The sequence below is a fragment of the Neolamprologus multifasciatus genome, chromosome 15 (assembly GCF_963576455.1).
Source record: "Neolamprologus multifasciatus chromosome 15, fNeoMul1.2, whole genome shotgun sequence".
Taxonomy (NCBI): domain Eukaryota; kingdom Metazoa; phylum Chordata; class Actinopteri; order Cichliformes; family Cichlidae; genus Neolamprologus; species Neolamprologus multifasciatus.
In genome coordinates, this window is record NC_140453.1 from 28138447 (window position 1) to 28161392 (window position 22946).

At 44.3% G+C, this 22946-nt stretch overlaps 1 protein-coding gene across 2 annotated transcripts in view; it reads left to right on the forward strand.

Annotated features, from left to right (window-relative positions):
- The window catches only part of LOC146502341 (cadherin-2-like), a 109783-nt gene that overhangs the window by 58049 nt on the left and 28788 nt on the right, over positions 1-22946 (forward strand). For both annotated transcript variants that reach the window (XM_085131829.1, XM_085131828.1), the window contains exons 5-11: positions 2316-2471; positions 15473-15617; positions 15759-15931; positions 17861-17998; positions 18351-18536; positions 18759-19012; positions 20845-20987. In XM_085131829.1, coding sequence (XP_084987955.1) covers positions 2316-2471; positions 15473-15617; positions 15759-15931; positions 17861-17998; positions 18351-18536; positions 18759-19012; positions 20845-20987 — 1195 coding nt within the window. The remainder of the gene's footprint in view (positions 1-2315; positions 2472-15472; positions 15618-15758; positions 15932-17860; positions 17999-18350; positions 18537-18758; positions 19013-20844; positions 20988-22946) is intronic.

Below are 22946 nucleotides of genomic sequence, written 5' to 3' on the forward strand. Positions count from 1 at the left end.
CAGCAACTAACCACTCTGACTAGATTGTATCAGGTCATCTTAACAAGAACAAGTGAAGTTGTTGAATTTCGTACAGATCTTTCATGATTTAATTACGTAAAATTTTTGTGTTCAAATTACGAGTTAGACTTTTTGAATATAACGACCACCCAATGATCTTTTTTTGGTAAACCAAAAGAAGTAGCGGCGGCTGCTCGACTCGACTGAGACGGACGCCTTCCTCAAACCACGATGCAAAGCGAGACTGAAATCCCGTGCGAGATTTAACATTGCTGTATTATTGACTTACTTCACTCGAACATGATATGAACAATTTAATCTACCTGCTCTGCATATCATGTGGTTTCTGCACTATATAGTTACACTTAACTTTAAAGCCTGAGGCACTTGTGTTAAAGACACGATGCGTACGTAAATCCAAGAGCCGGCCAATCCCTTTTTTTAGAAACACTTAAAGGGTCACATCCAGTGACCTCAGAGCCAATCAGAGATTTACAGCGGCAGTAAATTTTAGAGCAGACATGCACGTATGAATAAAACATGAACTCAATGATGACATCTATGAAGAGTCCAAATATGATGATAAAACACTACTAATGCTGAGTTAGACAAGTGTGCCGTGAAAAATGAGTAGTGTCTGTGCCTTCAAAGCACAAAATAAAACCTTGCTTACCGAGGTCCATGTGGAAATATATCGAAGCTAAACAAGTTCTGATGCTGGCCTTCGTCATTCTTCAGAAACCTCTTCTTCAGCAGAGCTGGAGTCGTCTCTGTCGGGCTAGTTCAGCTGCGTTTGTGCAGAGGCTGCAGGCAGGGCAGCTACACTTGGGTCGGAGAGCTGGACCATTGTTCATATTCAAATAAACTTGGTTCTTTTTTAAAGGAATATTTTCATTTAAATATAATTTTAATTTTGATCAACAGAGATGGTTTCAGTGGTTTAGTCGGGATATGAGCAGTGCTTTCTCTACATGTTAGCAGACTTCATGTTACAGCTACATTCACTCCCAAAGCTTAGTGAGAGTCACAGTATCCATCATCTAAACTCTGCACTAAGACATGAGGCTCTTTGTTCCTCATGAATCAGACGTAGCTCTGCTTCCTGTAACCCCATGACCTTTGGCAACATTTCTTCTGACACAGCACACATGTAATAAATCACTTTAGTTAAGTTACTTTTAACAATGGCAGCCTTGCAGAGCAAACAGCCTCCACACATAATACGTAATTATTATGAAACCAGTTATGCAGCTGTGACTGCTGTAATAGAGATGAAGTAGGTAGAGAAATGCAGCGGCAGTGTTAGCCTCGGTATGAACTATTTTATCCAGCAGGAGCCTCAAACTCACACTGTTTGATCCTCAGGGAGTCAGACACGTAGATCTATAATCTACTTTTTTAAGTGTAAAGAACTGTGAGTCTGTTCTAATATCTCAAAGCAGAACACAAACAGCAAAACAACCAAATGTCAACATTATTTCTTACAAATGCACATTCAACCTAAGAGCAGCAACTTTGGCATACTGGCTGTTTGGAGCTGTGTATATGCAGGAGATGCAGTGCTGTTATATGTGGCCTTTGCAGAATATGAGACTACATGTCAGTGCTGGTCCATTTCTACATGTAACTTTAGGAAAAATAGTCTGTGTTGTGAAAGCTCCGGCAGGTCTGTGCTCTTTAGCGCACAATGAGCCGTGCAGATGGAGAAAGAGGCAGCTTACCTTTCAGACTGAATTTGATTTGTGCATGGATCATTTATTCTTTGCTTCTGTTTGAGTGATTTTGATGAGTGTAGCCTTCCCTCTGGCTCCGCCCACGTCTTCATCTTTTTCTGAGACTTGTAAACATGTGTGTGCATGTCGAGTATCTTTGCAGCACCCCCTCGCTCTTTAATGCCGTGATGATGTGGACAATGTGCAGGATATTGAAGGTGCTCCAGACATCACAGTTTATTTTAGCTTCGCCACAAATCACATTTCCTTTGCTGAGCTGCTCCAGGCTCCTGCTGCGTGCTGCCTGTGCAAGCCTAAAGTCATCGTGACACACAAGACACATCCAGGTCAAACTCACAACGTAGCTCCACTTTTGGTGTCATTATATTCTTACATTTATAAAAAGATGGCAGTCGTGCTCAGCAGAGAGAAGCAGCTCCCAGAATACATGACAGCAGCAGATGCTCACAAAGAAACTTCAACGTAGAAAGTTTGTTTTTTAATCCAGATTTGCTGTTATTTACCACCGTCACTGCTCTGCCAGCTCTGCGTTTCCTGTAGTAAACACTTCCTGTGCCCTTTGTTTTTCTCTCTATTTTTTAGATCCGCTCAGACCGGGATAAGAACCGAATGCTGCGCTACAGTGTGACGGGACCTGGGGCTGACCAGCCTCCCACTGGGATCTTCATCATTAACCCCATCTCAGGCCAGCTGTCGGTCACCAAGCCTCTGGACAGAGAGCACATCTCCAATTTCCACGTAAGACTGTGGGCGTGACAGCGAAGGTCAAAGACGCAGCAAATGATGAATGCTTTAGTGATCGGTGTGTTAGCTCCTCTGGCTGCATGTTAAACCGAGGTCTGTGGTTAATATGCGATACAAACGTCTGCAGCGTTGCGTCTCGGTTCCTTCTTCTGTTGCTGCTGAGCGTTTATTCCGTTCTTGCATGGTAGATATGTCACAGTGTTAGTGTGTGCTCTTCAAAGTGTTTTCTGTGGCCAGCCAAAGATGGGCTCTTTCTATTTAAGTAACTTTAAAAGTACTAAAAGTTTCACCTTAGATTACATAAAATGCGGTTTGACACTAACACTTAGGACCTGCCTCTGCAGGCACGAGTCTGCTCCCAGTCAGCACGCTGCTCTGTGTCATCCCTCGCGTTTTCATGTTATATCTGTGCTGTCACTCTCTCCTGGATTTATTCTCTCTCATGCAGAGATGATGAAGAAATTCCTTTAAAAATGCCACTTGGTGTTTGCTTACTATATCTGCTACCGTCACAAACAGCTCCGAGAGCAGAGTCTAACCTTTTGATCTGTAGGAATGCACACACAACTCACACGGGGGAGTGGAAATCTGGAGTCGCAGCAGGTTGATTTGCATTTAAGCTGTGTGATGAATATTCATGTGATTGGATGTAGTTGTCAGAGCTAGGAGCTGGGATTGGCCTGCATGTTTATTCATGAGGGAGGCTTTGGCTCTTTGAGAGCCTCATACAGATGCACTGTAAAGGAATGACTTATCAGGGCCAATCAATACCTATATTCAGCATCTTTGACCACATTATGCTGAATAAATACATCACATATGCACCTGATTTAAACATCAAAAATAAAATAGATGTTTGATTTTCAAAGTTGGGAATATGTTCCTTGAAAAGTTGTTTTTCCAAAGTTTTGTGTTAGCTTTGATGGTTTTGATCTTTGAGCAGATTATTTAATATTAATTACAAAGCACTGTTTTGTAGCTTTTATGCTGAAACCTCCAGAGATGCATTCAACTACACAACAAATGGCATATAGCATGTTTTCTGCAGGTGCTGGTATAAACTTTAGGCTGCATACATGTTATTCTAAAGTAATCATCCCAGAGCATCTCCAAATTCTGCACAGTTTGGTCTTTGGCACATGTGCCGTGACCGACCAGTATTCGAATAATAAGCAGTTTAAGGGTCCTCTTTCAGTATATAGGTGGTCCACACCATGTCTGATCACCAAAGTCCAATTCCACTGATGTGTGTCATGACTGTGTTAGGCCACAGAGCACGTACCCCGTCCTGCTTCAAGGGATAGTCTGGGCCGTGGCTTAGTTGAACTCACAGTGCGCTTGAAGTGTGATCGCTATGTGCAGTAAAGCAACACGCGCTTCCTGAACCACAGCTGCCTCTGCAATAATCACTGTTAGCTATTTCATTCATTGATTGTTCTTTAAGGCATTCGAGAGGACCATATGATTCACACGCTGGTGCAAAACGTTTTTCCAAGATGAAACAACAAAATGCATTAAAATTGCCAGGAAAGGAGTATTTATGTAACAGGTGTACAAACTGTATTGTGCACAGGGTTGTTGCAGCCTGGGCTGGAGGCACAAGTGCATGTGGGTCAGTGTGTACATGCATTTCTGAAATAAATCGGTTCATAAAGGTGAAATGTTTAGCAAAACAAAATGGTCACAACCACTTATTAAGAGTAGTGCTAGTGCAGTGTGAGTGTAGTGTGAGTGTAGTGTAAGTGAGGTGTGAGTGCAGTGCGAGTGTAGTGTAAGTGAGGTGTGAGTGTAGTGCGAGTGTGAGTGTAGTGTAAGTGTGACTGTAGTTTGAGTGTAGTGTAAGTGAGGTGTGAGTGTAGTGCGAGTGTAATGTAAGTGAGGTGTGAGTGTAGTGTAAGTGAGATGCGAGTGTAGTGTAAGTGTAGTGCGAGTGAGTGTAGTGCAAGTGTGACTGTAGTTTGAGTGTAGTGTAAGTGTAGTGTGAGTGTAGTGGGAGTGCAGTGTAAGTGTAGTGTGTGTGTAGTGTAAGTGTAGTGCGAGTGTAGTGCGAGTGTAAGTGTAGTGTGAGTGTAGTGTGTGTAATGTAAGTGTAGTGTGTGTGTAGTGTAAGTGTAGTGCGAGTGTAGTGTGAGTGTAGTGCAAGTGTGAGTGTAGTTTGAGTGTAGTGTAAGTGTAGTGCGAGTGTGACTGTAGTGCAAGTGTGATTGTAGTTTGAGTGTAGTGTAAGTGAGGTGTGAGTGTAGTGTAAGTGAGGTCTGAGTGTAGTGTAAGTGTAGTGCGAGTGTGAGTGTAGTGTAAGTGTAGTGCAAGTGTGAGTGCAGTGTGAGTGTAGTTCAGGTGTAGTGTGAGTGTAGTGCAAGTGTGACTGTAGTTTGAGTGTAGTGTAAGTGAGGTGTGAGTGTAGTGTGAGTGTAGTGCGAGTGTAGTGCGAGTGTGACTGTAGTGCAAGTGTGATTGTAGTTTGAGTGTAAGTGTAAGTGAGGTGTGAGCGTAGTGTAAGTGTAGTGCGAGTGTAGTGCGAGTGTGACTGTAGTTTGAGTGTAGTGTAAGTGAGGTGTGAGTGTAGTGTAAGTGAGGTCTGAGTGTAGTGCGAGTGTGAGTGTAGTGTAAGTGTAGTGCAAGTGTAGTGCAAGTGTGAGTGCAGTGTGAGTGTAGTTCAGGTGTAGTGTGAGTGTAGTGCAAGTGTGACTGTAGTTTGAGTGTAGTGTAAGTGAGGTGTGAGTGTAGTGCGAGTGTAATGTAAGTGAGGTGTGAGTGTAGTGTAAGTGAGATGCGAGTGTAGTGTAAGTGTAGTGCGAGTGTGAGTGTAGTGCAAGTGTGACTGTAGTTTGAGTCTAGTGTAAGTGTAGTGTGAGTGTAGTGGGAGTGCAGTGTAAGTGTAGTGTGTGTGTAGTGTAAGTGTAGTGCGAGTGTAGTGTAAGTGTAGTGCGAGTGTAAGTGTAGTGTGAGTGTAGTGTGTGTAGTGTGAGTGTAGTGTGTGTAGTGTAAGAGTAGTGTGTGTGTAGTGTAAGTGTAGTGCGAGTGTAGTTTGAGTGTAGTGTGAGTGTAGTGCAAGTGTGAGTGTAGTTTGAGTGTAGTGTAAGTGTAGTGCGAGTGTGACTGTAGTGCAAGTGTGATTGTAGTTTAAGTGTAAGTGAGGTGTGAGCGTAGTGTAAGTGTAGTGCGAGTGTAGTGCGAGTGTGACTGTAGTTTGAGTGTAGTGTAACTGAGGTGTGAGTGTAGTGTAAGTGAGGTCTGAGTGTAGTGTAAGTGTAGTGCGAGTGTGAGTGTAGTGTAAGTGTAGTGCAAGTGTAGTGCAAGTGTGAGTGCAGTGTGAGTGTAGTTCAGGTGTAGTGTGAGTGTAGTGCAAGTGTGACTGTAGTTTGAGTGTAGTGTAAGTGAGGTGTGAGTGTAGTGTGAGTGTAGTGCGAGTGTAGTGCGAGTGTAGTGTAAGTGAGGTGTGAGTGTAGTGTGAGTGTAGTGTAAGTGAGATGCGAGTGTAGTGTAAGTTTAGTGCGAGTGTGACTGTAGTGCAAGTGTGATTGTAGTTTGAGTGTAAGTGTAAGTGAGGTGTGAGCGTAGTGTAAGTGTAGTGCGAGTGTAGTGCGAGTGTGACTGTAGTTTGAGTGTAGTGTAAGTGAGGTGTGAGTGTAGTGTGAGTGTAGTGTAAGTGTAGTGTGACTGTAGTGCGAGTGTAAGTGTAGTGTGAGTGTAGTGGGAGTGCAGTGTAAGTGTAGTGTGTGTGTAGTGTAAGTGTAGTGCGAGTGTAGTGTAAGTGTAGTGCGAGTGTAAGTGTAGTGTGAGTGTAGTGTGTGTAGTGCAAGTGTGAGTGTAGTTTGAGTGTAGTGTAAGTGTAGTGCGAGTGTGACTGTAGTGCAAGTGTGATTGTAGTTTGAGTGTAAGTGTAAGTGAGGTGTGAGCGTAGTGTAAGTGTAGTGCGAGTGTAGTGCGAGTGTGACTGTAGTTTGAATGTAGTGTAAGTGAGGTGTGAGTGTAGTGTAAGTGAGGTCTGAGTGTAGTGTAAGTGTAGTGCGAGTGTGAGTGTAGTGTAAGTGTAGTACAAGTGTAGTGCAAGTGTGAGTGCAGTGTAAGTGAGGTGTGAGTGTAGTGTGAGTGTAGTGTAAGTGTAGTGTGACTGTAGTGCGAGTGTAAGTGTAGTGTGAGTGTAGTGGGAGTGCAGTGTAAGTGTAGTGTGTGTGTAGTGTAAGTGTAGTGTGTGTGTAGTGCGAGTGTAGTGCGACGGTAGTTTGAGTGTAGTGTGAGTGTAGTGTAAGTGTAGTGCAAGTGTAAGTGTAGTGCAAGTGTGACTGTTGTTTGAGTGTAGTGTAAGTGAGGTGTGAGTGTAGTGCAAGTGTAGTGTGAGTGTAGTGTAAGTGTAGTGCAACTTTAGTGCGAGTGTAAGTGTAGTGGGAGTGTAGTGTAAGTGTAGTGCGAGTGTAGTTTGAGTGTAGTGTGAGTGTAGTGCAAGTGTGAATGTAGTGTAAGTGTAGTGCGAGTGTGAGTGTAGTTTGAGTGTAGTGTGGGTGTAGTGCAAGTGTGAGTATAGTTTGAGTGTAGTGTAAGTGTGGTGCGAGTGTGAGTGTAGTGTGACTGTAGTGTAAGTGTTGTGTGAGTGTAGTGTAAGTGAGGTGTGAGTGTAGTGCAAGTGTGACTGTAGTGTGAGTGTAGTGTAAGTGAGGTGTGAGTGTAGTGTGAGCGTAGTGTGAGTGTAGTGTAAGTGTAGTGCGAGTGTGGTGTGAGTGTAGTGTAAGTGTAGTGCAAGTGTGAGTGCAGTGTAAGTGAGGTGTGAGTGTAGTGTGAGTGTAGTGTAAGTGTAGTGTGACTGTAGTGCGAGTGTAAGTGTAGTGTGAGTGTAGTGGGAGTGCAGTGTAAGTGTAGTGTGTGTGTAGTGTAAGTGTAGTGTGACTGTAGTGCGAGTGTAAGTGTAGTGTGAGTGTAGTGGGAGTGCAGTGTAAGTGTAGTGTGTGTGTAGTGTAAGTGTAGTGCGAGTGTAGTGCGAGTGTGAGTGTAGTGTGTGTAGTGCAAGTGTGAGTGTAGTTTGAGTGTAGTGTAAGTGTAGTGCGAGTGTGACTGTAGTGCAAGTGTGATTGTAGTTTGAGTGTAAGTGTAAGTGAGGTGTGAGCGTAGTGTAAGTGTAGTGCGAGTGTAGTGCGAGTGTGACTGTAGTTTGAGTGTAGTGTAAGTGAGGTGTGAGTGTAGTGTAAGGGAGGTCTGAGTGTAGTGTAAGTGTAGTGCGAGTGTGAGTGTAGTGTAAGTGTAGTACAAGTGTAGTGCAAGTGTGAGTGCAGTGTAAGTGAGGTGTGAGTGTAGTGTGAGTGTAGTGTAAGTGTAGTGTGACTGTAGTGTGACTGTAGTGCGAGTGTAAGTGTAGTGTGAGTGTAGTGGGAGTGCAGTGTAAGTGTAGTGTGTGTGTAGTGTAAGTTTAGTGTGTGTGTAGTGCGAGTGTAGTGCGACGGTAGTTTGAGTGTAGTGTGAGTGTAGTGTAAGTGTAGTGCAAGTGTAAGTGTAGTGCAAGTGTGACTGTTGTTTGAGTGTAGTGTAAGTGAGGTGTGAGTGTAGTGCAAGTGTAGTGTGAGTGTAGTGTAAGTGTAGTGCAACTTTAGTGCGAGTGTAAGTGTAGTGGGAGTGTAGTGTAAGTGTAGTGCGAGTGTAGTTTGAGTGTAGTGTGAGTGTAGTGCAAGTGTGAATGTAGTGTAAGTGTAGTGCGAGTGTGAGTGTAGTTTGAGTGTAGTGTGAGTGTAGTGCAAGTGTGAGTATAGTTTGAGTGTAGTGTAAGTGTAGTGCGAGTGTGAGTGTAGTGTGACTGTAGTGTAAGTGTTGTGTGAGTGTAGTGTAAGTGAGGTGTGAGTGTAGTGCAAGTGTGACTGTAGTGTGAGTGTAGTGTAAGTGAGGTGTGAGTGTAGTGTGAGCGTAGTGTGAGTGTAGTGTAAGTGTAGTGCGAGTGTGGTGTGAGTGTAGTGTAAGTGTAGTGCAAGTGTGAGTGCAGTGTAAGTGAGGTGTGAGTGTAGTGTGAGTGTAGTGTAAGTGTAGTGTGACTGTAGTGCGAGTGTAAGTGTAGTGTGAGTGTAGTGGGAGTGCAGTGTAAGTGTAGTGTGTGTGTAGTGTAAGTGTAGTGTGTGTGTAGTGCGAGTGTAGTGCGACGGTAGTTTGAGTGTAGTGTGAGTGTAGTGTAAGTGTAGTGCAAGTGTAAGTGTAGTGCAAGTGTGACTGTTGTTTGAGTGTAGTGTAAGTGAGGTGTGAGTGTAGTGCAAGTGTAGTGTGAGTGTAGTGTAAGTGTAGTGCAACTTTAGTGCGAGTGTAAGTGTAGTGGGAGTGTAGTTTGAGTGTAGTGTGAGTGTAGTGCAAGTGTGAATGTAGTGTAAGTGTAGTGCGAGTGTGAGTGTAGTTTGAGTGTAGTGTGAGTGTAGTGCAAGTGTGAGTATAGTTTGAGTGTAGTGTAAGTGTAGTGCGAGTGTGAGTGTAGTGTGACTGTAGTGTAAGTGTTGTGTGAGTGTAGTGTAAGTGAGGTGTGAGTGTAGTGCAAGTGTGACTGTAGTGTGAGTGTAGTGTAAGTGAGGTGTGAGTGTAGTGTGAGCGTAGTGTGAGTGTAGTGTAAGTGTAGTGCGAGTGTGGTGTGAGTGTAGTGCGAGTGTAAGTGAGGTGTGAGCGTAGTGTAAGTGTAGTGCGAGTGTAGTGCGAGTGTGACTGTAGTTTGAGTGTAGTGTAAGTGAGGTGTGAGTGTAGTGTGAGTGTAGTGTAAGTGTAGTGTGACTGTAGTGCGAGTGTAAGTGTAGTTTGAGTGTAGTGGGAGTGCAGTGTAAGTGTAGTGTGTGTGTAGTGTAAGTGTAGTGCGAGTGTAGTGTAAGTGTAGTGCGAGTGTAAGTGTAGTGTGAGTGTAGTGTGTGTAGTGCAAGTGTGAGTGTAGTTTGAGTGTAGTGTAAGTGTAGTGCAAGTGTGACTGTAGTGCAAGTGTGATTGTAGTTTGAGTGTAAGTGTAAGTGAGGTGTGAGCGTAGTGTAAGTGTAGTGCGAGTGTAGTGCGAGTGTGACTGTAGTTTGAGTGTAGTGTAAGTGAGGTGTGAGTGTAGTGTAAGTGAGGTCTGAGTGTAGTGTAAGTGTAGTGCGAGTGTAGTGTAAGTGTAGTACAAGTGTAGTGCAAGTGTGAGTGCAGTGTAAGTGAGGTGTGAGTGTAGTGTGAGTGTAGTGTAAGTGTAGTGTGACTGTAGTGCGAGTGTAAGTGTAGTGTGAGTGTAGTGGGAGTGCAGTGTAAGTGTAGTGTGTGTGTAGTGTAAGTGTAGTGTGTGTGTAGTGCGAGTGTAGTGCGACGGTAGTTTGAGTGTAGTGTGAGTGTAGTGTAAGTGTAGTGCAAGTGTAAGTGTAGTGCAAGTGTGACTGTTGTTTGAGTGTAGTGTAAGTGAGGTGTGAGTGTAGTGCAAGTGTAGTGTGAGTGTAGTGTAAGTGTAGTGCGAGTGTGAGTGTAGTGTGAGTGTAGTGTAAGTGAGGTGTGAGTGTAGTGCAAGTGTGACTGTAGTTTGAGTGTAGTGCGAGTGTAGTGTGAGTGTGGTGTGAGTGTAGTGTGAGTGTAGTGTAAGTGTAGTGTGACTGTAGTGTAACTGCAGTGTGAGTGTAGTGTGAGTGTAGTGTAAGTGTAGTGCGAGTGTGAGCGTAGTGCAAGTGTGACTGTAGTTTGAGTTTAGTGTAAGTGAGGTGTGAGTGTAGTGCAAGTGTGACTGTAGTTTGAGTGTAGTGTAAGTGAGGTGTGAGTGTAGTGTGAGCGTAGTGTAAGTGTAGTGTGAGTGTAGTGCGAGTGTAGTGTGAGTGTAGTTTGACTGTAGTGTAAGTGTAGTGCGAGTGTGAGTGTAGTGTGAGTGTAGTGTAAGTGAGGTGTGAGTGTAGTGCAAGTGTGACTGTAGTTTGAGTGTAGTGCGAGTGTGACTGTAGTTTGAGTGTAGTGTAAGTGCGGTGTGAGTGTAGTGTGAGTGTAGTGTAAGTGTAGTGTGAGTGTAGTGTGAGTGTAGTTTGAGTGTAGTGTAAGTGTAGTGCGAGTGTGAGTGTAGTGTGAGTGTAGTGTAAGTGAGGTGTGAGTGTAGTGTGAGCGTAGTGTGAGTATAGTGTGAGTGTAGTTTGAGTGTAGTGCGAGTGTGAGTGTAGTGTGAGCGTAGTGTAAGTGTAGTGCGAGTGTAGTGTAAGTGTAGTGCGAGTGTGATTGTAGTGTGAGTGTGAGTGTAGTTCAAGTGTAGTGTGAGTGTAGTGTAAGTGAGGTGTGAGTGTAGTGTGAGCGTAGTGTAAGTGTAGTGTGAGTGTAGTTTAAGTGTAGTGTGAGTGTAGTTTGAGTGTAGTGTAAGTGTCGTGCGAGTGTAGTGCAAGTGTAGTGTAAGTGTGTGTGTAGTTTGAGTGTAGTGCGAGTGTGAGAGTAGTGTGAGAGTAGTGTGAGTGTAGTGCGAGTGTATTGTGAGTGTGAGAGTAGTGTGAGTGTAGTGCGAGTGTAGTGTCAGTGTAGTGCGAGTGTGAGCATGTGTCCTGACTTTAGGGACAATCAAAAGGCCAGTACCAGAGGACTTCAGGGTCCGCGAGGGTTCATATGGTAAAAGCAGATGTGAGAGATAAGAAGACCATTAAGACATTTAAAAACCAGTAAAAGAACTTTAAAATCGATCCTGAAACAGACGGGGAGCCCTTGCAGCGATTCTATCAAAGGCTGCGCTTAGATCCAGCAGCACCAGGACTGAGAGCTTTTGGGAGTCCCAGTTACATCTAAGATCATTTAAAACCTTTAGGAGAGCAGTCTCTGTGCTGTGGTTCACCCTGAATCCAGACTGGAATATCTCCAGGATCTGTCTATCATTCAGAAAATCATTAATCTGAGTAAAAACACGTTTTTCTAAAGTTTTACTTACAAATGGTGAGTTGGATACAGGTCTGTAGTTATTAAAATCATTACAGTCCAAATTGCTCTTCTTCAGAAGGGGCCTCACCACCGCCGTTTTAAAGGCAGCAGGGAAGACACCCAACTGAAGAGAGCAATTTATCATGTATAAAAGCTCAGCTTCAAAAAATCCATAAAGTGAAGAGGGGATAAAATATCAGATCTGATGGCGCTGACTTTTCCCCTGAAGTGGTCTGCAAACTGCTCACACAGCGAGTCTGTGGGAGCTGTTAAAATCAGGGTTAAATAAATGATCTATGGTGGAAAAGAGGACCTTGGGATCATTTTCGTTATTACTGATTATTTTGGTGAAGTATGAATTTCTTGAATTCCTTAGTGTATTATTGTACATTTTAAGTTGCAAAGTATTTGATGGTTGGTTGCATTTTTATTTTTCCTCCATCTCCTTTCTGCTGCCCTGCAATTCCTTTTGAGTTTTTTGACTTCTTCGTTTCTCCAGGGTGATAAATGTTTTACGTTAATCATTTTGGTGGTGAGTGGAGCAACGGAGTCAAGGCTTTTCTTCAGTTTGCTGTTAAAATGATTAAAAATAAAATCACAGGGTGCAGGTAAAATCACAGGGGGGCATTCGTCTAAAACCCTGGTAAAATTTGCAGCCACTTCAGAGGTTAGATAGCGCCTCCTCACAGTTCGCACTGAGGTCTCCCGCTGAATAAAACCGATGATGTTAAAAAACACACAGTAGTGGTCAGAGACAGCCAAGTCAACAACAGAGGACACGCTGGTGGACAGCTCATGGGTGACGACCAGGTCCAGGGTGTGTCCTCTGTTGTGAGTCGGCTGCGTGACGTGCAGGTAAAATCCAAACAGTGAAGCATGTTTAAGAATTCTTTTGATGCAGGGTCAGAAGGATTATCTATGTGCAGGTTAAAATCACCGGTTAGAATTATCATGTTATATTTTGAGTGTATGTTTGTTAAAACTTCTGAGAATCCCTTGATAAAAGCAGCACTGTCTTTAGCTGGTCTGTAAACTGTGACAGATAAAACTGGAGGGCTGCTAAAACAATAGCATGGAATTCAAAAGAGGTAAAATGGTCAAATAAAATGTGTTTGGTGGTGAGTGTGTTGTTGGTTAAAGATGCAGTCCCACCACCTCTCTCACCACTTCTAATAGAAAAAGAGAAATTAAAATTTGGTGGGGAGGCCTCGGTGAGAACAACTGGTGCATCCGAGCCATGTTTCAGTTAAAAATAAACAGTCAAGTTTATTAAAATCATAGTTTGAATTCAGACGAGCCATTCCACATTAATGGTGTACAAAACAGTGACAGCTACCCAGTTGTGTTCACGAGGCTCTGCCTATGATAGCCGTAATGCTCCAACAATCCATCAAGCGGTGCGGCTTCGCAGCTTAGCAAAGTCGTACTGAAACATTTGACAGACAGCGCCGTGTACTAGGGGTGGGCGATATAAACGATATACGATAGAAACGATATAAATTTGGCCAACGATAGAGATTTTGACTATACCGCGCTATCGCGGTAGCTCCTGTTGATGATGTCATCAAGCTGCGCCTGTTTTGGTCGAAAGCATCGCAGCGGCTATAACCATTATCATCTGCAAAATATGCCGACAGTCACAGCAAAGAGATGAAGCACTTTTGAAATATGGGGAAAGCCAAAAACTGCGCTTCCTCCACTTCCGTAACATTGATTCATTAATGACTTTTATCGAGTGGAAAAAGGTTGGCGTTCATCCTCCAGCTTCACTGTGCTAATGTTATGCTAACATAGCTGTGTCGCTAGCAATCACGTAGCACATCATTATATACCAGGTAGTCCAACTTCAGTAACCCTGCAAACGCCACTGCTGTTTAGTTTTCTGTCTTCATTTATGTTGGAAGTGATAGCAGAGCTGTACGTTTGAATTAGTTTCAAAAATCTCTCAGAACATGGTATGAAATGTTTAGGTGGAAGCTAGCGAGCTAACTTCCTGCTAACTTCTAACTCCTTTAAATGTAATAACTTCTGTTTTCATGGATGCCTGGATGTTAAACTTAATTGTTACACCTGGTAAAGCAGCAACGCTGATGATTTTATTAAAAATGAAATAATTTAGACAGTTTTTTACTCTGTGTTCGTTTGACTTTGGGACCTGAAGGTGACGGCGTTTAGGACCTGAAGGTGACGGCGTTTAGGACCTGAAGAAGACGAAGTTTAGGACCCAGATTACTCCGCGAAGCTCCTCACTACGGCAGTCGTAATGCTCTGACAATCCATCAAGCAGTGCGGCTTACCAAAGTTGTACTAAAACGTTTTTAACAGATTTCTGTCCACATCGGTTCGAGGTCAGTAAGCACAACCAGAATTCATACATGAGGCACACTCTCGATTTTTGAGAAAATTAAAGGATTTTAAGTCCTTATAGTGTGAAAAATACGATATAGAGAAGAAAATAATATATCGTGATATATATTGTTACCGCACATGCTTCAAATTATATCGCGATATGAATTTTAGGCCATATCGCCCAGCCCTACCGTGCACATAAAATAGTTTCGAGGTCAGTAAACACAACCAGAGTTCATACATAAGGCACACGGGATTATAAGGGGCTCTGTCGACTTTCAGAAAAATCAAAGGATTGATTTTAAGTGTGCCGTATTTTCCAAACAACACGGTAATAACGACGGCCCGCTAGCATGCGCTACCAAAAATAGTGCTTTGTTGTGTATCTGACGGACGAAAGCTAAACCAGTTCCACACCAGTGAAGCTGCAGCATTTTTACAAACCAGTTCAAGTTCATCTGTTTCATTCAACGATCCACTTTCACTCTTCTCATTCTCCGTCGCCACCATGTGCGTATGTAAACAAAGGCACTGCGTGTTTTAACCATATTCTATCGCAATATTTCATTTTCTTATCGTTGCCCAACATTACACCAGTATTACCGTGAACGGTGGCCCAGCCCTAGTTGTAAAAGCAGTGTGGGACTGTTTGATGCACTGAGACTGGAATATTGCTTTCAGCATATTTTTTTTTCATTCATGATCCAAAACTAGTTGCTGGGTTATTGTGACATTTTTTTCCAAAGTACACAGTAAATATTTGTCACAATGTGACAAAATGTCAGAATCACTGTTAAAACGTGGGAGAACCATTCCTGTTATAAATATAATAATAATTCATATTTTGTGTTTGTGATTTATGGTTGCCTGAAGTCTGGGGTCCATAGAAACCCATTAGGCTGTGACACAGTTTCATGCAGACTCCTTGTTGTTGGACTTCCCAGCTTCAGTTTCATCTTCAGCAGTTTAATCAGACTGAGAACAGGTGACTCAGCCAAGTTATGCCACCTTAAAAGCTCTTTGGTTGTTTTATCCATTTGTTTAGGATCGTTGCCCAGCTGACCGATGAAATGTGCTCCAATAAGGTTTTATGCCTTTGAATCAATGTGTACAAACACAACGCTTCTGTATAATTCTTGCTTTTGTGGGTGTGGGACATCCACTGGCAGCCATGCATGCCCAAACCACAACCTAGCCTTAGTGGTTCTGTTGTGTGTTATGGGGTTTGTGCGTGTGCTGCATCCTCAAAGGTTGGAGCCTGAAGTCTCCTCTTGATCTTTAACAAAGAAACATGTCTGTCTAAATCCTGCACAGCAGTCTTGAATTACTCTGCAGCCATAAAAGGGATTTTCTTCACCATGCAAAGGGTTTGTCCTCGTCCACACTTGTACAACTCTGCTGCAATCTTATTTAACATTTTCTATTTCAGCAGTAATCACCAGTTTTGTCAGATTGTTGGCAAATCGTTCGACCTCTCAGCGGTTTTGCTTTTTAGCCCCTGCAAGAGAAAACTGATATAAGACTGCACGGTAACAGCATTCAATCTAAACTACGTGTGAGCTCTTTGTTCATAAAATAAGTGACTCACAGGTGCCTGAGATCCATTTATTAGCTCAGTTTCCTGCTATACGTGCACTTGTGCTTCCTTTAACCTTGTGGGCTGCTTCGTTTATCTCCTGAGGTCTCTCAGAGCACTAAACTCTCGTAATTAGTCTCAGTGGAAGGAAGCAGTTTATTACTGTCTTCACCTGTCTCTCTGCTAATAAAAGCATGTGTGTGCATGTTTGTGTGTCTGTGTATAGTTGCGAGCCCACGCAGTGGACCTGAATGGGAATCAGGTGGAGAACCCCATCGACATCGTCATTAATGTCATCGACCAGAACGACAACAGACCAGAGTTCACTCACAGCATCTTTAATGGCTCCGTCCCCGAGGGATCCAAGCCTGGTACCAACACACACACAGACACACACACACACACACACGCACACACAGACACACACACGCACACACACACACAGTAACTTGTGGATTACATCACTCCTTCCCTGGCATATGTGTGCTGACTTGCTGTGTGCTTCCCTGCAGGATCCTTCGTGATGACGGTGACATCAGTGGACAAGGATGATCCAAAAACTGCCAACGGGATGCTGAGATATAAAATCCTTTCCCAGAATCCCCAGAGCCCCTCCTCCAACATGTTTACCATTAACAACAAGACTGGTGACATCATCACTGTGGCGGCGGGCCTTGATCGGGAGGTGTGTATGTTAACATTTTCTAACGCTCATATCTGAATCCATATGGAGCAGCTGCGTCTCAGCCTGAGTGTGTGTCCAGCAGCATAAAGACAGCTTTTTAAAGTCTTACGTCAGCAGAGCTGAATTCCATCTGTCTGAGGCCGTGCTGTCTGCACGCCAGCAGTAATAGTCACTGACGAAGTCTGTTTTTAGAGGTACCTACTGTTCACTCAGAGCTCTGTATCTGAGCTCGTCTGTGATTCGCAGGTCAGATTAACCTGTTTACCTAATAAAAGCAGCTGAGCTGAGTCTCTGTGCCAACAGCCAGACCTGCATGGCTGAGATACGTCTCTCTGTAACACCCACCGTCACTGATATTAATTATTAACCCTGTAAGACCCAACCCATCGAAACATAACCAGAACTGACACATTTATTAACCCTTATAACAAATTCACACCATTTTTTTGCTACATCATGTTGTGTAATATATATTTATTATATATTTATTATATATTTTTGTATCGCATTTGAAACATTGTTAACAAAAAGTTTCCAAAAGAAGAAGCAGAGCTCTGTTTGTTGATGTGACTGTTGGGAGGCTGTTCCCGTGTTTCTGAGCTGCAACTGGAACTTTAAACTGAAGCTTCTGACCTCATCAAGCTGCACGGGGCAGAAAACTGTAACAGCTATGATCTGGAACCAGCAGCCGTCAGTGTCAGTGTAACCAGATCACAGCAGCTGCACCTTCAGGTGCAACAATGAGGAGCAAACATCTGCAAACATGAAAAGTGCTGAAATGACACACATATATAAAATGTAGCATGATAAGCTAATGGAGACATTTCAGAAGGAAGCCCCACAAACAGTAAACTGCTCTGGGAGCCAGGCAGGAGTGTCCAACCAGCTCTAATTGTCGTGATGTTTGTGCCTCACTGAGTCCAACATGGAGCAGAAACTCCGTCTGGATGATCAAATCTGGAATCGCAGCTCCATCGTAGCTAAAAGTTATAGTTGCAAAATCTGCACGTTTGATATAAGAAGCAAAACGAACAAACAGTTGAACTGGAGGGCAAACTGACTCTGGGCACACTGGGGGCTCACAGCTGCAGCTGTTATTAGAGTACAAAGCCTGAAGTAGCTGACAAAGTAATCTGCACTCGTCTCTTGTTCTCAGTCAATCAACCAAAGTTTATTTATGTGGCAGCCTTGGTGCAGGTTGCTCTTTCATAGGTGACTGACGAGCTGATAATGAGATGACACAGACAGCGTAATGATAGAGAGCGATTAAAAACAGAATAAAAGCATCGTCACAGAAAAGAAAGAATGTGCAGCAAACAACGACCGAAGATTTAAAAGCCTGAAAAACAGAAAAATCCAACTTTGCAGAAAGAAGAAAACGAGGCAATACAGAGGAAGTAACCACGGTCAACACGCCAGGATGAGGTTGGATTAAGTTCAGCAGCTTAAAAGTCTCCATCACTTTTTACACTTTATTCTTTTTAAATTTCAGTTTAAAGAAAAAAGTCTAAACATCGTCTCGCTGTCAGGTGACCTGTCAGGTGACCTGTCAGGTGATCTGTCAGGTGATCTGCAGCTCAGCTGTAGTGTTATCATAGAGCAGCGGGTTCTGTAATTAAGGTCTGAGTTACATTATCAGTTTTAGAGCATCAGCAGTGAGCTGCCCTAAAAATGGGATCATTGTGCTCTCGAAAGCAGAAACGCTCTTACATTAGTACAGGGAGTGAGTGTGAAGCAATTTTGCAGTCATCATGTCTCTGAACATTATTTTTAAGTAGCACTGAGTAAATCATCAGCTGTAATGGTGATTAGACAAAATGACAGTCCCCTTGTCAAATGGTTTTAATTAGATTTATTTCAGAGTCACATCATGCGCAGTGGGACGCTTCAGGCTGCAAAATCAGTGATGCTTTCTGTTTGTGATCGCAGAAAGTCACGCAGTACACCCTGATCATCCAGGCCACGGACATGGAGGGGAACCCCACCTACGGCCTCTCCAACACCGCCACCACCGTCATCAGGATCACTGATGTCAACGACAATGCTCCAGAGTTCACCACAGAGACAGTAGGTCCACACACACACACAGACACACACACACACACACAGCATGCTGGCTCTGCATCAGCAAACAGAGGCAGCGTCGTCTAAACGACACTAAAGCTCTCTGAGCTTTTATTGGCAGCAAGCAGATGGTGCAGGAGTGAAAAGCCAATGAAACATCCGATATGTTTATGCTCCTCAGTAAAGCTGAACCGGCTGGACAGGAAGCAGCAGTGTTTGTGGGCGGTGTGCTCTCAGATATGCCGCACTCGGCTCTGCGTGACAGAGAGCTGTTTGCAGTGGCAAAGCTTTGTTTGTTTGTGATGTTCACCGCAGCGTTGTGTATCGCTGTGTCATCGAGTCTCTGCTCTTTCAGTTCTTCGGAGAGGTTCACGAGAACAGGGTGAACGTGATCGTGGCTAACCTGACCGTGACAGACAAAGACCAGCCTCACACGCCGGCCTGGAGCGCCGTGTACCGCATCATCGCCGGGGACCCCACGGGACGCTTCTCCATCCCCACTGACCCCACCACCAACGAGGGCCTCCTCACGGTGGTCAAGGTGTGGTTTGGATGCACAACACGCACACAAAGACACGAGAATGACGTTCTCACAGATCTAAAAGCAGCAGCTGTGCTCGGCTGTCAGTGTGGTCGGTTTGTAAGATCCGTGATCGGGATGTTTATGCTGTCTGACATGTTCCAGACAAACACGAGGAGATGATGCTTCAGGTTGCACGTGTTGACGTCGGCGTCATTGTCATCCTTGGCTTTGTCTGTGCAGCCCATAGATTACGAGAGCACCCGCTCCTTCATGCTGACTGTGGAAGCGGAGAACGAGGTCACGCTGGTCCGCGGCATCCACTTGCCTCGTCAGTCCACGGCAACCGTCTCTGTTCGAATCCTGGATCTGAACGAGAGCCCGGAGTTTCGCCCGAACCCGAAGTCCATGCGACTGGAGGAGGGTCTGTCGGCCGGGTCCATGCTGACCACGTTCACTGCGCAGGACCCCGACCGCTACATGAGGCAAAGTATCAGGTAATAAACTCCTGGAAACCTTTTGTGCACTGAAATAATCCTTAAATATATAATCACAGTTTGTAGTTTAACAATAAACTGTTGAGCAGAGACGTGAATGTATGTTTCAATTTGATAAGAAGAACATTTAAATATGTGGAGCCTTTAAATTAGTCTCACATCTATTAGAATAAATTGTGTCAGCGACGGTCACTGAAAAATTTAAATCTGAGTCGACTGTAATTCACCAACATTTATGTATTTTTCTACATGTATTCAGAGCTCATCTGCATGTTGATGGCTGCAGTGAGATTAAAGCTGAACCTGACGTATTAGCTGCTCATTCTTCACCTCGTTTTAGAGAAAATTCGTCTCGTGTGAAGCTGAGAATTTATAAAATGTTACAATTCAACGTTTCCAGACACAATTTTAGACTTTTTGATCAAAAACAGAGAAATCAGCACGTCTGTGTTGCTGTTTGCTCTCCTGCTGCTCACACAGTCGTCGCAGAGACGTGGAAGGCGAACAGAACAAAGGAGGCGCAGCGCTGCTTCTAACCTTCCTCAGTAATCATTTTACTTGTAAATCCAGAGTCCGAGCACAGCCATCATCCTGACCTCGCACACGCGTGTGTGTGTGCATATCTTTGTGGGGACAACATGCCGTCAGTTTCAGTGTCAGGGTCGGGCTGTGGTTCGGTTCAGGCGTTAGCAGAGAGAGCATCATCGTCCCCACACAGATATGAAAACGTGATCTTTGTGTGAAATCACAAACCTGTGAGGTCATTTGATGATGCAGATTTCAAGATTACAGGTTGAACTCTGTGTGAAGATTGACCAACTTTAACAGCTTTTCTGAAACAGCTCTTATTGTTGCTCAGAGTGACGCCAGCCAGCGCACCGCTCGGCGAGCGACTACTCTGAGTTTTCACATGACAGACATGATGTTGCTCTCTCAGCGTGAGGTCTGTGAGGCATCATTGTGAGCAGCTCCTCCTCTGTGACAGTTTTTCTTCTGCTGGTCAGGTCTCATTTTAAACGCATTAACAGAATCTTCCATCTCGGCCACTTTTCATATAAAAGCTGGATTTTGTTTTGAGTGCAGCTGCAGGTTCAGATGCTGCAGCACTCGTCCAAACGCTCAGCAGAAAGCCTGCAGGACCGATGCTTTTGTCCCAATCCTCCTTTCTTTTACATCCCACTATTTGTTTCTAAATGTAGTGCTGAAGTCTTTGTAGCCTAGCAACAGCCAATAGTGGACGCACACTGCGCTCACAAAAATACGCACACACACACAAAGCGAGTTGTGCGGTGTGTAGAGCGGGCCAGCAGAACGTTTTTGCTGTTTGTTGCTCTCGGTTGTGTGCGTGCTCCATCTGTGCTCCGTTTCATCTCACCAATTACAAACACACTAACTGGATAATGTTCCCTTTCATGCCTGCTTCATGGTGACTGTTGGGCTGACCTGCTTTCATTTGTTGAAGCTGTGCTGTTTGATCCATGTGCAGTGTTTGAAAGAGGACTTTATGCTAACAGCAATGCAGATGCGTGACTCGAGTCTCGTACATGAATTCATTTCATCAACAGTCTGCAGGAATTTGCTTTCATTGCTCTCTTCTTGTTTCCAGTGCCAGTAAAGATTCTTTCACTAACAGTCTTTCTTTATCGTTTTTAAGAGTTAACGTTTGAATTCATTCCTGAGAGTAAATGAATGAGTTGTGGTGCCTTGAGAGAGCGTGCCGCAGTCCCCATACATCAGCTCCCAGGGGCTGCTCGGCGTGCAGCCAGAGAAGCAGATAAAGAGGCCTCTCTGTGGTGGCTTCTCATGCTGGCTCTCTCTCTCTCTGAACACAGGTACTCCAAGATGTATGACCCCGCCAACTGGCTGGAGATTAACCCGGCTAACGGACAGATTTCCACCATCGCCATTCTTGACCGAGAGTCTCCATATATCAAGAACAACCACTACAACGTTACCTTCATGGCATCTGATAACGGTGAGACCTACAGGCAGCAACCCATCCCCCACACACAGAGGTGGATTGTGTTCACCATGCCTCAGTGCTCCTTCATTAACTGTGTGCTGCTTCACTGTGGAGTCAGTGTCATAGTGCAGCAGGAAGTGCTGCATGGAAGCAGCCACGAGCTAAACTAATGACACAAACTGCTCACACAGCAGGTTTCTGGCATCATAACATGGTTTGGTTGAATTGTGCTTCTTGGTAAAATAAATAAGTGCTGGAGAACATCACAGTGGTTAAACCACTGATATAACTAACCTGTTAGTTATATTAGTGGTTTAACCACTGATATAACTAACCTGTTAGTATGAAAAGGCTTCCTTATCTTGATAACTACAGTTGGTAGCACAAGTCACACTCAAACCCCCCAAAACCAGTGTTCCCACTGCTGAGTCTGTAGGACGTGCACTCTGTGTTCCTCGATGGTGCAGTCGGAGCCGTCACAAAGACTGATGCCAGAGCTAGGACCCACTTTTTAAGCAAACTTGGTTGCAAAGCGGGCGCTGCATCAAAACCTTTCTGATTGCTCTGGTGTGGCCGATTGCTCTGGTTGCCTGCAGTTTGCATCTAGTTTGCATGTTTGTGTCCAAACATTCACTAACTGCTACACACTCATGGGAAAGGTGCAACACAAAAACCAAAAATGTTCAAGTTCAGAGTGAAAATGCTTCGATTCACAAGCTTTGGTTTTAAAGGAAATGGCTGCTTCTGTTCACAGTTTCCTCTCAGAGAATAGTTGGCGAGCGTTTGGGAATAAATCAGATGTTCCATGCAAACGACGTGACAGCGACCACAGCACTCAGAGGCGGTTTTAGGTCAGGGCAGATACGTTTCTCCCAGCAGGGCTCGCAAAATTTCAAAATCCCTAGTAGCAAAAAACAAGCGCAAATTCAAACGCGATTTCAATATGTCACATGTTGACAGTGGCTCACCGATGCCAATGACATAATTACCCAGCTACATTTCCCAAAGAATGCAAAAGCATTGACATATATTTTTCTTTCCTATGATAGCCCGACGGGCAGGGCAGAGATAGATTTTGGTAGCCCGACTGGAAAAATCGCTAGCCCCGGGATGTCAGGCTAGCCATTTTACGAGTCCTGCCCAGATGGAGGAAGACCTCAGTAAGACCTCCATGCAAACGACGTGACAGCGACCACAGCACTCAGAGGCGGTTTTCCCAGTAGGTCAGGGAACATACATTTCTCCCAGATGGAGGAAGACCTCAGTAGGCTGCAGGGGAACATCCCAGTGACGAGGATCACTAATCAGTATAAGCAGCTGAAGCTGTTTCTTCAGGTGAACTGTGGGAAACTGTTGTCTGTGCACAGGGCAGTGGATTCACTGGACTAACACCAACTTCTGCTGCATGGGCATCAGCAGATTAGCCAACAGGTTAAAGAGCACGAGAATCACAGAGTCCATCGAGCAGACAGCTGCACACATCTGTCACGAACCGAATGAATAAGTCGAAGAATAAACTCATAGTCAGGTGCATTATTATAGGAGATTCAAACCCTATAAACAGGTTTATTTCTGCTGTAAAGTTGGCTCGTTTCACACTGGGACTGGTTCACTTTGAAAGCCACTTGAGGGACAGACCGTGTGTTTTGGCACTTCTTGCTGAAGTAATCTTTGATTCATCATAGTTACTGTTTCTCAAACATCAGGCCAGCAGGATGTTTGAGAAACAGAGTGTGTGAAACTGCTTCAGCGTGCAGCCCGTGGGTTACAGAGTCCGGCCTTGTGGTGGACAAATCTTCCCCTGTGAGCAACAGATTGTTCCATCTTTATTCAATTATGCTTCACCTCTTGTAGGACTACACAGACGGTCTTTAGGACACAGCACTCTCATTGATTACTAATGGAGATGTTTTCCTGCCTATTTAGTGCACAATGTCCAAAGTCTCCCTTTTGTTTCTGACCACAGTTGTT